This window comes from Rattus norvegicus, chromosome 6 (genome assembly GCF_036323735.1).
Source record: "Rattus norvegicus strain BN/NHsdMcwi chromosome 6, GRCr8, whole genome shotgun sequence".
Lineage (NCBI taxonomy): Eukaryota > Metazoa > Chordata > Mammalia > Rodentia > Muridae > Rattus > Rattus norvegicus.
The window spans coordinates 143323664-143336694 of record NC_086024.1 but is presented as its reverse complement, the minus strand read 5'-3'; the positions used below and the strand labels follow the sequence as shown (position 1 = coordinate 143336694).

Here is a 13031-nt window from a genome sequence, read left to right as displayed (position 1 = left end):
TGAAGGGGCTCGAGACCCCATATGTACAACAATGCCAAGCAACCAGAGCTTCCAGGGACTAAGTCACTACCTAAAGACTATGCATGGACTGACCCTGGACTCTGACCTCATAGGTAGCAATGAATATCCTAGTAAGAGCACCAGTGGAAGGGGAAGCCCTGGGTCCTGCTAAGACTGAACCCCCAGTGAACTAGATTGTTGGGGGGAGGGCGGCAATGGGGGGAGGGTTGGGAGGGGAACACCCATAAGAAAGGGGAGGGGGGAGGGGGATGTTTGCCCGGAAACCAAAGAATTATTATTAAGTATTAAATAAATTAAAAAAAAAACAAAAAACAAAAAAAAGAAATTACAAAAAAAATTATCTACAATGTTAAGGTTTGTCATAACTTATATTAACTGAATGAAATTTAATGACCTAAAAATATAGGCATATCTTTGATAAATTCTATGGCTCCTTTATATATATATATATATATATATATATATAATATTTTCCATAAGAGTATTTATTTGACAAATGAAGTACATAATATTAAAAATAAAAATGAAAAATTAAACAAAGTCAAATTTAAAAAACAAAGTGATTGTCATGCAAAAATAAGGACCGAGTGAATTTCAAGATAGCCAAGGCTACCACTGACAAAGGTGTCTCAAAAAACAAAAACAAACCCCCCCCCAACAGAATGAAACAAAGAGACAAGCAAAAACCAAACACTGGACATAATGATGAGCACTTCTATCTCAGTGCTGGGAAAACAGAGACAAAAGGAACCCTGCTCTTTCTGGCCAGCCTAGTCTAATCTGAGGGTCCAAGATTCTAGGATTTTCCTTATCTCAGAAGATGAGGTGGACAGGTCTTGAGGCACACAATGCAAGACTGAATTCTGGTATACACACACACACATACACACATACACACACACACACACACACACACACACACACACACACACACACACACACACCCCTTCTACGAAAACCACATGTATAGTTCACAGTTCATATTGACTTCAACTGCACAGCTCTGTTATAAATAAAATTAGTTCTTACTAGCCCTCCAACCCTTTCCTCCCTAAGTTTGTATCCACTTTTCGTTTTCCTGCCTCAGACTATTGGTTCCTAGCTTCTCTTACTGGTTAATTGTGCTTATGTCACACCCACTCTAGTAGAGTCTGTGTGACGTGAAGACCTTGTGCTTCGTTTCTATCCAGACAGAGGCGTGTGCCTGGAATGGCTTGGCCTCCTGGAGGTCCCTGGTGTCTCCCTACAAAAAGATGATGACCAGGGTCTATGCTTGTGGTGGAAGTGCCTTCTGTGTTCTAGCTTTGGTGATCTTAGCAACTTTAAGCCTATCAACAATATCTGATTTTGAGAATATAGCAGTGTGGGAAGACAGTCATGTACCTTTAGATGTCTCAGGAACTGAAAGTTCAGAGACGGAAATGTCTCACACCATCATGATCCTGATGAACTCAACGGCTGCGATGAATTCAACCGCTGCACCCATTAGTTCTCAGCAAATAGGAGAGAAATTAATTACAGCCATTAAGAATATGATTATTCGAGGTTAAGAATTTAGTTCAGTGGTAGAGCACTTGCCTAGGCAAGTGCAAGGTCCTGGGTTCGGTCCCCAGCTCCAAAAAAAAAAAAAAAAAAAAAAAAAAAAAAAAAAAAAAGAAAGAAAGAAAGAAAAGAAAAGAAAAAAGAAAAAAAAAAGAATATGATTGTTCCAGAAAAGTCTTTCCCCCCTTTTGGAAAAGTTTTGTTTAGCATGATTCAGAATAATAGTGACTCTTTTACAAAGATCATGGATAAGTTCCAACAAGTTGAACAAACTTATCAAGAGTTAACTAGAAGGAAAAGAGAAACTAACATTGAGCAAGAAATGAAAGAAATTATAGAATGGTTACAAAAGTTTCCTTGTTATTCTGAGGGGCCATAAATATAGAGTTTAAACTTTATTAAAACAAAGGTACATGATGAATACATACCAGGTGCCCATAAGTCTGGCAGTATAACTGCAGTTTTCTAAACTATTGTTTGCAGCTGAAAATTGTTTCCTAGATTGTACGTTTAGCTTTCCTCCTTGCAAGGGACATTTGGTGGGATGATGAATTAGAGCTGGATGATTGCCAATTATGATATACCTGTTCTAACTGCTTAAATCTATGCCAAGAAGTAAAACTTTTTGCAACAGCACACACCTCGAGTTTGTGTCTGTCTGTCGCGCCGAATCCGTTCTCTACCTGAAATCCAAGCCTTGGTCCCTCTGCTGACACACTTCCCTGGGTGGTCTGGGACATGCTTAAAATTCTAACCAAAATGAAGACTGTCCTTAATTCATCTTTTTCTTCTAGGCAGATATCTGTCATTTGCTCATTGCAATCTATCAGCTGTTCTTGGCTTTTACATTGCCTAACAATTGATTACATAATGTTCTCAATAGTTTTGAGCAGCTACCCATCCAGAATGTGTTGCATTTTGGTTCTGTTTCTAGCACTCTGCAAGTTATCAGATCATCAGAATGGATTCTCATAATCTTCTACTCAATAAGCAAAAGTGTAAGACAAACATGATTGATTGCCAAGTCAGATATTAAGAATATAATTGTTTTGATGTCACCTCTAGGTCAAGGTCCACTTAATTCTGCAGTTATACTGAGGCATCATGGTATAGGTCATTCTGCAGGATTTGGTCTTTTTGTTTTTCTCTTTCTGCCATGAGGGTACTGAAAGTTGAACTTAGGATATCAGGTTTGGCTGCAAGCATCGTGACCAGCGATGCATCGCATTTGCCTTTCTGTCAGATAGTCTGTGGTGGGCACTCTTGTATCGTGTTATTTTGTTTGGGGCAGGGTTTTACTATATAGCCCAGCCTGGTATTTTAACTCACAATCATCTTGCCTCAGCCTCCCTCCCACCGGCCAAGGGTGGTCTGTTAGCTTCTTGGTGAATATGTTTCAGACTCCTGCCCTCCTGGGAGTAGAACCTGTGCACGATTGCTGGTTATGTGGTCCAGAATGCTGAAGGTCTCAAGTCAATTCAAGATTCAGTAGCAATCCCGACCTCAGAACATGGCAGCTGCCAAACCAACAGCTTCTCTTCACCCTTCTTCCATGGATAGTCACGTTTGCAGCAGTTCTAATTGGATACATCTCACGAGATTCAGGAAACTTCACCTCCCAATGAGCCTGATTCAATTGAGGGTAGAGACCATCCTAGCCAAAGAAATCATTGTACCTGCCTTGAACTGGGTCTTTATTCTGGGAGACAGTTCTGCATCTTTGTACTCTGAACACTGATACAGTTGCGAGTGATGCCCTTTAGTGGTCCTATCTTTTTTTTTTTAAGTTTTTTTTTTTTTAAGTTTTTTTTTTTTTTTTTTGGTTCTTTTTTTCGTAGCTGGGGACCGAACCCAGGGCCTTGCGCTTCCTAGGTAAGCGCTCTACCACTGAGCTAAATCCCCAGCCCCTTTTTTAAGTTTTATTTATTCCTATACTTCATGTATACAAATGCTCTGTCTTTGTGCACATCAGAAGATGGAATCAGATCCCATCACAGATGGTTGTGAGCCGCCATGTTGGTTGCTGGGAATTGAACTCAGGACCTCTGGAAGAACAGTCAGTGCTCTTAACCACTGAGCCATCTCTCCAGCCCAGTGGTCCTACTGTTGACCACTGAGTTTGCCATGACAACATAACATTATGACATTTATAAAATTCTATTTGCCTCTGCCACTCACTGCTACTCCTAACTTTGAGACAGCTCTCCTAGCTCAGGTAGGGCTGAAGCCCCATGGCAGCTAGTCCATGTGTGCAACTAGCTATGCAAGAAGGCATCTTAATCTCCACTGGAAGCCATCACTGATTTGTTTTACTAGCTGAGGTTATTTTCACAGTCTCCCCTGCCTAGTGAATTGTCAGGGGTGGAGGTGTGAATTTTTCAGTTTCAATCAGTTGCTGTATGACTCAACTGGATGACTACATTTTAGAGGGTTTTTGTCAGTGATGAAGCACAGGCTGATCGGGAGCAAAGTGGAGAAAGGTGGGTATGTTTGGAGTTTGGGTTGCCGATAACGGAAGGAGCTGTCATTTTTGCAGTACGTGTGACTTCTTCTAACATTGTGGATAGCGTCTCTATTTCTCGGGTAGTCTCCTATTCAGCAGTGTGTGGTGCTTTCCAGCATCTGTTGCCTTCAGTTGTAGGTATAACGTGATTTAAGGCTTAAGAGAATTGACTTTGGCATCAGATCATCTACCAGCCTCAGTGAGCAATGTATAAAAGCTGATCATTCTTTTTGACCATAGGCAAGAACTAGTAAAACGCTTGTAAGAACTGGACCAAAGTAAGTCACAGCCACAACCAAGATTACCTTCCTTCTAAGAAATGTACTGATTAGTAGAAACAAGGAAAATAATAGACCTTAAGCAAAGATGAAAGACATAATGTATGTTAGTACATTTTGTAGGGCAAGGTTTTGGGTTAGTGACTTTTGTGTCTTGAGCAAGTGAAAAACCAAAATCTAACCTGGGATACAGTAGAAAAAGTGTGTGAAAAGAAAATTTCTCGTCTGTAGAAAAAGTTCAGAATGTTAACAGAATCCTTAACCTTTCAGCAGCTACTTTCCAGATACTTCTTATGTATCACTTGGTAGACAGCCTGGTCTTGAACTCACAAAGATCCTTCTGTCCTGTCTCCATTGTAATGGAATTAAAGGTGTGCGCTGCCACTCTAGACCACAACTAGAGTGATTTTTAAGAGGTAAAGCCTTGTTCAAGTATAAAGCTCAATCACCGTTTTCCTCTCATCTCTCCTGGTCAACTGTGGGGTTCAATCAAGGATCAGACAAAGAAGCTCTAGACCTAAGATATGGCTCCCGCCTGTTTACAAAAGGGGTGGGGTGGGAGGGAGTACGCGCAAGCGTACTGGGAACAGCCGCGGGGCATGCTGGGCCAGCGACTTCGGCCCGTTGCTAGGAGGCAGGGACGCCGGCCCTCCCGGGACCCGCGTCGCGGCAGGCCCTAGCAGGCTAGTCGAGCTGAGCGACGGCGGGCTTGTCTTCCTCCGGTGGCCCGCGCCTGTTGGGCTGAAGACACGCGGCTGCCCGGGCCTCGAGGAGCGATGGAGCCTGGGAAGGTCGGTGTGCCGCGGGGCCCGGCCGGCGCCCGCGTTCCTCTACTCTTTCTTGGCAATGGAGACCGGGTTTCTCCTCGGCCTGAACTTAGGAGAGAGCTGGAGGCGGAGTTTGGGTCGAGGTCTCAGCTCTGCTGATGCCTCTCACTTCTTAGCTCCAGGTGCGGTTTGTGGAGGAGTTTCTGGACTCATCCAGAGGCGTGGCTGAGTGTCAACTTAAGGAAGTCACAGGACACCTGAAAAAAAAATGCCGAAAGGTGAAACATGAGTCTCTTTAAGGTAGAAGGTTGTTGACTCTAACTTTGGTAGGTAGTATATATCAAAAATCCATCTCTTAGGTTTTCCGGTTTGGTGGAACACATGTTTTTAAAGCATGTCCTTATGATCCCATCAATTACCCATGATAAATCCTACGAATTACCTTAGCGTCCATTATAACGGACCCTTGTCTGCTTTAATTAACCTCACCTTCTATCTTCTGGTTTACTGGGTAAAAGTTTGCCCGTTTTGTTGATTTTTTTCTCAAAGAATCAGCTCATGGTTCCATTGATTCTTCATACTGCTTTGTGTTGTCGTTACAATTTCTTTGATTTTCAGCCCTGAGTTTGATTTTTTTTTCCCTTGCCATCTAGTCTTTTGGGGTACTATTTGTTCTTGTTTTTCTAGGGCTGTCAGGTGCATCATGAAGTTGCCAATATAAAAACCTCTCTAGTTTTTTGATGGAGGCACTTAGTGCATCTAACAAACTGTGTTCAATGTGTTTTATGGGTTTGACTATGTTGTATTTCATTCAGATCTAACAAGTTTTTACTTCCCTGTGTGATTTCTGTCTTGACTCAGTTTTCATTCAGTTGTATAGATTGTTCAGTGTCCACAAGTTTGTGTGCTTTCTATCATTTCTGTTGTTGATATCCAGCATTAATCCATGGTGGTCAGATAGAATTCAGGGTATTATTTCAGTTTTCTTATATGTATTGAGGCTTGCCTTGTGTTCTAATACGTGATTATGAGCTTCAGAAAAGAAAGCATATTCTTTAGAGTTTGGGTGGAATTTGTGTGTGTGTGTGTGTGTGTTGTGTCAGTTTGACTTACGATATTTTTTTGTTTGTTTTGTTTTTTATTTGCTTTTTAAAACTCCAGCAACTTCTCTGTTTAGTTTTTGTCTGGATGACCTGTCTGTTGATGGAAGTCAGGTATTTGAATATGAAGGTTAATATGCGATTTTTATCTGTAGTAGTGTTTCTTTTATGAACATAGGTATTCTCATGTCTGGAGTATAAATGTTTAGAATTGCACTTGTTGTGTTTTATAAAAAAGAAAAAGAAGCCAGGGATATGTTTAGTGGGGGCATGGTATGTTATCAGGGAAAGGGAGTGCCTCTATGGGCCCATGCTGAAACATCCCATCCCCCTGAGGTAACAGCCACACTAAGGGTGTAGAGTAGAATAGAGTTTATTTAGAGCTTGGGGAGGGGAGTTGAGGGGGTAGTAGAGACAGAGAAACAGAGAGAGGGGGAGAGAGAGACAGAGACAGAGGGGGGAGGGGTGGGAGAGAGGCCAGCCATTAACATGTGGAGAAGGGGGCAGGAAGGGAATGGGGAGAGAAGGGACAGAGGGGAAGGGGGTAAGAGAGCAAGAGAAGAGGAGGGAATGAGGAGAGGGCAAGCAGCCCCTTTTATAGTGAGTCAGGCACACTTGCTATTGCCAGGTAACTGTGGGGTGGAGCCCAGGAGAAATGCTAACAGTGATATTATTTTTTTCCCTTTGACGTGTATGTCCTTCTCTATCTCTTCTGATTAGTTTTGGCTTGAAGTCTACTTTGTCACATACTAAATGGCTACACCTGCTCTTTTCGTGGTCCATTTGCTTGGGATATCTTTCGCCTGTCGTTCATAGTGAGGTTTGTTTCCTGGATGCAGCAGAAAGATGGACCCTGTTTTCTAATCTAATCTGCTAACCTATGCCGTTTTATTGGGGAATTGAGACTACTGATCTTGAGAGCTCTTAATGAGCAGATTTTATAATTCCTGTTGTTTTGTTGCTGTGGGATAAATCCTACCCTTGATTTACTGCTTTGGAATTGTTTAACCCTTAGTCCTCTGGTGTATGTACAGTCAACTTTCTCTTCAGTATGTAGTTTTCCTTGAATACCTTCTGAAGAACTGGTTAGTGGACAGCCAATTTTTTTTTTTGGTATCATTCATATATATATATATATATATACACACACACACACACACACACATATATATATATATATATATATATGTATTTGATTGATAGTTTTGCTGGGTAGAGTAGTCTGGGCTGGCATCGGTGGTCTCTCAGAACTTATAGAACATCTGTCTATGTCCTTCCTGGCTTTTAAAATCTCTACTGAGGGCTGGAGAGGTGGCTCAGCAGTTAAGAGCACTCACTGCTCTTCCACAGGTCTTGAGTTCAGATCCCGGCAACCACATGGTGGCTCACAACCATATGTAATGAGATCTGATGCCCTCTTCTGGTGTGTCTGAAGATAGCGACAGTGTACCTACATACATGAAATAAATAAATCTTAAAAAAAAAATAGGATCGCTATTGAAAAGTCAGATGTTACTCTAATGGGCCTGTCTTTATATGTGACTTGGTCCTTTTCCCTGACCATATCTTTTGTTCCATACATTTAGTGTTTTGATTATGTGTTTAGGGAGTTTCTGGTTCTGTCTATTTGGTATTCTGCATACCTCTTTTAACTTGATAAGCATGTTTTCCTTTAGGTTGGGAAATGTTCCTTCTATGATTTTATTAAAAAATATTTACTATGCCTTCAATCTGGGTCTCTTCTTCCTCTACATGTATTATTCATAGGTTTGATCTTTTCATAGTGCTTGGAGTTTCCTGGACATCTTATTTTAGGTTTAACACTTTCTGTGATTGAGCTATCCATTTCTTCTTCTTCGTCTTTAGACCTGAAATTCTCTTTCATGTCTTAATCCATTGGTGGGCCTTATCTTGAGGTTTTTGTTTGAGATTCTGAGTCTTTGAGTTCCAGATTTATTTCAGTTTGGATTTTCTTTAGTGATTCTATTTTTTCATGTCTTGAATTGTTTTCATTATTTCTCTTAACTGGTTGTATGTGTGTGCTTGCGTGTGTGTGTGTGTGTGTGTGTGTGTGCGTGTGCGTGCGTGCATGTGTTCACAGTCTTTATTAAAGCTTTTATTCATATCCTCTTTAAGGTCCTTGGACATATTTGTATTTGCTGTTTGGAAGCCCCTGCTTCAGCTTTTCTCATTGTCTGTGACAGAGGGTGTTGGCTCCCGGAGGAGGCACATTGCCTTCTGGTTCATGTTTATGTTTTTGTGCTGGGATCCAGGCATCTGGAGTTCAGATATTTGAAGTGTTTCTTGGTATAGATATCTGCTCTTGTCTTTATATTGTGGGTGTTCTGTTCTATGGTTGCAGTTGCACACCCTGCATCCTAGCCAATGTTGGTGGCTGTGGGGTTTCTGGTAGAAAGTGGTTCTAGTTCCCGGACAAAAAAGGTGATTGTGGAGTCCTTGGTAGAGAGCTATTCTGTGAGTCAGTGGGGAGTGACAGAGGGATGGAAATGGGGTAGAAGGAAAGAGTGAGAGGGCATCAAGGAGCTAGGGAGACCCTGAGTCTGTACCAACAGGCCAAGTACCTAGTGGATGGAGGTGGACTGGGAGGAGGAACTCCTGTGGATAGGACAGGAAGGGGGAAAGGGTGATGCATATGGGTCTCTTGGACCTGAGTCTCATCCCAGTGCTCTGGTTGTGGGGTCCCCAGTAGAGAGTGAGTCTGCTGGTTCGTAGGGTCACAAAGGAGAGGGGTAGGCTGGAAGAAAAGGCTAAAGAGGTCATGGGGAAGATGGGGGCGTGGTGGGCACTGGGTCTGCAGCAAAAGGCTGAAGCCCTAGGGGATGGAGGTGCTGGGAGAAGGGCCACATCAGGCCACTAAACATGAGTTCCTCACACTTTTGTTGGTTTTGTAGTTTGTTCGTTTGTTGGTTTTCTGAGACAGGGTTTCTTTGTGTATTTCTGGCTGTCCTGGCTCACTGGTTGTAGACCAAACTGGCCTCAACTCAGAGATCTGTCTCTGGGATTAAAGAAAGACATGGACCACCATTCCAGGCAGTTCCTTACACTTTTGAGGCAAACCCTTTATCAGCTGAGCTACTTCTCTTGTCCCCATTACTTTTCTTGACAGGTTTATGAGATCCAACTAGTGTATTTGACTCAATATAGCATCTGATGTACATTAGATGCTATTTTATATGAAAAAATCACTTTAAGTTTAATTGTTAGAATATCACTGATTTTTTTATTTTGCTCATGTATTCTGTAGACTGGGAATTGGGGATCACATATAACTCAGGTGGCTTAATTCTGCTCCTCTGACATCTGGGGTTTCAAATAGGCAGATGCAGGTTTGGGGCTTGTACATGGTGACATTCTGGCCACTGAGCTGACCTTGTGAGGCCTCTGCTCTGCTTAGCTGGAACATCTGCATGTGGGCTTTCTCCTGCACTGCTACCTTCCTTCTTTACATCTGAGCTCCTGTACTGGGTAGCCCAAGGAAGGCAGTCACACAGCATTCTTCTAGCCTAGGGTGGGCCAACAACAGCCGAAGAAGCAGAACTCTCAGACACAGTCCTGTGCTCAGCGTTTGGGAGGAGAGAGTTTACTGTGGCCTATCTGAAAAGTGTTTTCTGGCAGTTTGTTTGTTTGCTCATTGAAATAAAAATCTGTGTATGGGTGTTTTGCCTGTATGTGTGTGTACTCCACATTGCCTGTTTTATGAGGAGGCCAGATACTGGAGTTATCGACAGTTGTAAGCTGCTGTGTAGGTTATGGGACTTGAGCAAAGGTTCTTTTAGAAAGAAGCCGCTGCTCTTAAAAGCTGAGTCATCTTTCTAGTCACATCTGACATGTGGTCACAGAATGCTTGCCCTCGATCTGTTAGTTAACTTTGCTTTCTTTATTACTTGGTAATAGTTTTTCAAATAGCCAAATGAATGGGCCCTGCAATAATTATGGATCACTTTAGACTAGTAAATAGTTTAAACAAATCTTTGTCTCTTTTCTGTTTTCTTTTGAGACAGAGTATCCCTGTGTGTCTGAGGTTGTCCTCAAACTCTGTATCCTCCTGCTTTGGCTACCCAAGTGCCTGGATTACGGGTGTGGGCCCCATTCTTGGCCTGTATTGGATTAGCTTTCATTTCAATAGGAAAGCAAAACTAGAAAATAAAAAGTACTTTCTAGTTAATTATTTTTGTTACAAATAGTATAATGGAAACACAAAATTTGTTGTTTAAAAATTCCCCCCCAGGACCTCCTTGTATTGCCTAAGCTTGCTTGGAACTTAGAATCTTCCCGCCTAAGCTTTGTAAGTGCTAGGATGTGGGTGTGTGCTGCCATGCCTGACCTGGTAATTCGGGCTTTGTACTTTGCTATTTAGAGAAGAACCAAAGATGATACTTGGAAAGCAGATGACCTCAGAAGACACCTTAAGGTAATATATTTTAAAGTCTTGGCGTGGACGTCACATGAACCTCTGTGGGCTTTTGGACAGTGTGACCAGGCTCAGAACCCTTTGGTTACAAGAAGTTCATTTCAGAGGCATTTTTGAGTCAAAGAGGAAGGTAGGTAGTTAATGCTTCTGGAATATTTTAGGATATGGTTCTGCATTGGGACTGAGGTGCCCTGTTTGTAGCCCATTCTGGTAGCCCCACAAGTTTGAGTTTTGTGATTGAGGTTTAGTCCTCCAGAAATGTTATAATAAAGATCTCAATTCATTCATTACTTAATTAATTAGTTTTAAACAGGGACTCCCTCTGTAGCCCAGGCTGTACTCCCTCTGTAGCCCAGGCTGGCCTTGGATTGAAGTGGCTCTGATTCTCCTGTCTTGTTCTCCTGAGGATTCGGATGATTCTTGGCACTCGTGCTTGGCTCTGTTCTTCTCGACACAGGGTCTGACTGTGTAGCCCTAGCTACCTTGGAACTTATACAAACCAGATAGTCTGGAACTCACAGAGATCCACTGCTTCTGCTAGGATTAAAGGCATGAGCCACCATGCCCAACTAGCTTTATTGTCTGCGTAGTAACCAAGTGGTTCTTGGCTTCAGCAACTTTAAACTACAACTTCATTGTATCTTTCTGTTATAGGTTATATTTTATTGCTTCACTTCTGTGCAGTACTAAGTTTAAACTCATGTCCGTGGGCTAGGCAAGACTGCTGCTGGATCATGCCTCCCATGTTGTACTTCAGGTTGATTTGCCAATCAGCACATACATGGGTTTGTAGTTAACATTCACAGACATGTTAGGTAGGACTGCAGTTAGTATGCTAAGAATATTCATCAGTTCTGCCTTCCATCTTGCTGGACTGAGAAGGCAAGTTACAGCCAGTGATTTGTAAAGTGCTGTAGATGAGTCTTTCTGTCCAGATAGAGATAGTAAATGCATGCATGATTTCATAGTCAAGGAAGATCTTTCTGTGTTGTTCTAGGCTGCACAATCAGGTAGTCCCAAGGAAGAGAAGAAACTCAGAGAAAAGAAGATGCACAAGGACTCAGAGTTGGGCACTCCTGAATACAGAGAGCACAAGAGCAGGGACCCAGACCGAGAGGCCCGGCACAAGGAGAAGACAGTGGAGAGAGACCTGTACAGCTCCACAGAACATCCCCGTGGGGAACGAGACCGGGAGAGGCACAAGGAAAGGAGGAAAGATGGGAAAGACCGTGAGAAAGACAAGCTGAAAGAGAGACATCGAGACCAAGAAGCAGAGAAGTCTCATAGTCGCGGCAAGGACAGAGAGAGAGAGAAAGACAGAAGGGTCAGGAAAGAAGAGCTCAGGCAGTCCATGGCCTACCATGACCTCCTGGGTCGAGATGTGCGTGGCCGGCAGATGCTGGAGAAAGTGGAAAAGAAAGTTCATATAGGTACGTCTCTGCATCACAGACTACACCTGTGCTGTCACCCAGGCTGCTTGTTAGTTTGCCTGCTGTATTTCCTGGCTGTTGATGAATTGCTCAATTGATTGACTAATGTCTGCGTGCGTGCGTGCGTGCGTGCGTGCGTGCGTGCGTGCGTGCGTGCGTGCGTGCGTGCGTGCGTGCGTGCGTGCGTGCGTGCGTGCGTGCGTGCGTGCGTGCGTGCCAGCCAGCCATGCTCCGAGTGGAGGTTAGAGGATAACATTCAGGAGTTGGTTCTTGCCTTCCCCATTGAGATGGGGTCTCTATCTGCCATATTATATGCTTTAGGCTAGCTGGCCTGAGAGAGTCTAGCTGATTCTGTTTTCCTTATTTTCCATCCTGTGGTAGGAATGCACATACATGAGTGCAGCTGTATCCAGCTATATAGGTTCTGGTTTTGTCAGGTTTGACTGGCTGGCACTTTTACGTGCTGAGCCATTTTCTTGGCCTGTATTTTGTTTAAGACTTCTCACTGTTTAAAACATTTTTCCTTTGAGTTCATCGTTTATTTTCTCTGAGGTTTTCATGGGTGCTTTACCTTTGGATTTAGGAAACAAAGCCAATTTCCTATTCTCCATGCTTGTTAATGTGAGCTTAAAAAAAAATCCAATCAACAAAGGAAACATTTTCTTATATTTACTAGTGTTTTTAACTTTTGAAATTCTTTCTTAAACTTAATATCGCAATAAATCTTAACTCTCTGTGAATAAACAAAAATAAAGCATTTAATAAAAGTATTCCACCAAAGTGTTAGTTTTATTGCAATACTGGGGCTCCAGCTCGGGGCTGTTGTACATGGTAGGCAAGGCCACCCTAAGTGAAAGCCCTGCCCTTTGGGTTTTCTTAACTGTAAGCTGATGAGGTGTCAGCTATAGCTGGTGCGTCTGTACTCAGTAGTACTTTGGACATCAACAGCACCAAGGTG

The 13031-nt window shown here is 42.7% G+C and overlaps 1 protein-coding gene across 12 annotated transcripts in view; it reads left to right on the top strand.

Moving 5' to 3' along the window:
* The first annotated feature begins 3688 nt into the window (after nucleotides 1-3688).
* Nucleotides 3689-13031, top strand: part of Dync2i1 (dynein 2 intermediate chain 1) — a 56566-nt gene continuing 47223 nt past the window's right edge. For 3 of the 12 annotated variants that reach the window (XR_001838171.3, XM_006240688.5, XM_063262030.1), the window contains exons 1-4: nucleotides 4950-5135; nucleotides 5288-5389; nucleotides 10590-10643; nucleotides 11641-12073. Coding sequence is in view for 11 of the 12 variants with exons in the window: in XM_006240688.5 (XP_006240750.1) it covers nucleotides 5121-5135; nucleotides 5288-5389; nucleotides 10590-10643; nucleotides 11641-12073 (604 nt within the window). In the remaining variant the exon portion in view is untranslated. Of the gene's footprint in view, nucleotides 4044-4932; nucleotides 5412-10589; nucleotides 10644-11640; nucleotides 12074-13031 lie in introns of those variants that run through there. The other 9 variants (XM_039112429.2, XM_039112428.2, XM_017594198.3 and 6 more) reach the window with 9 other exon arrangements.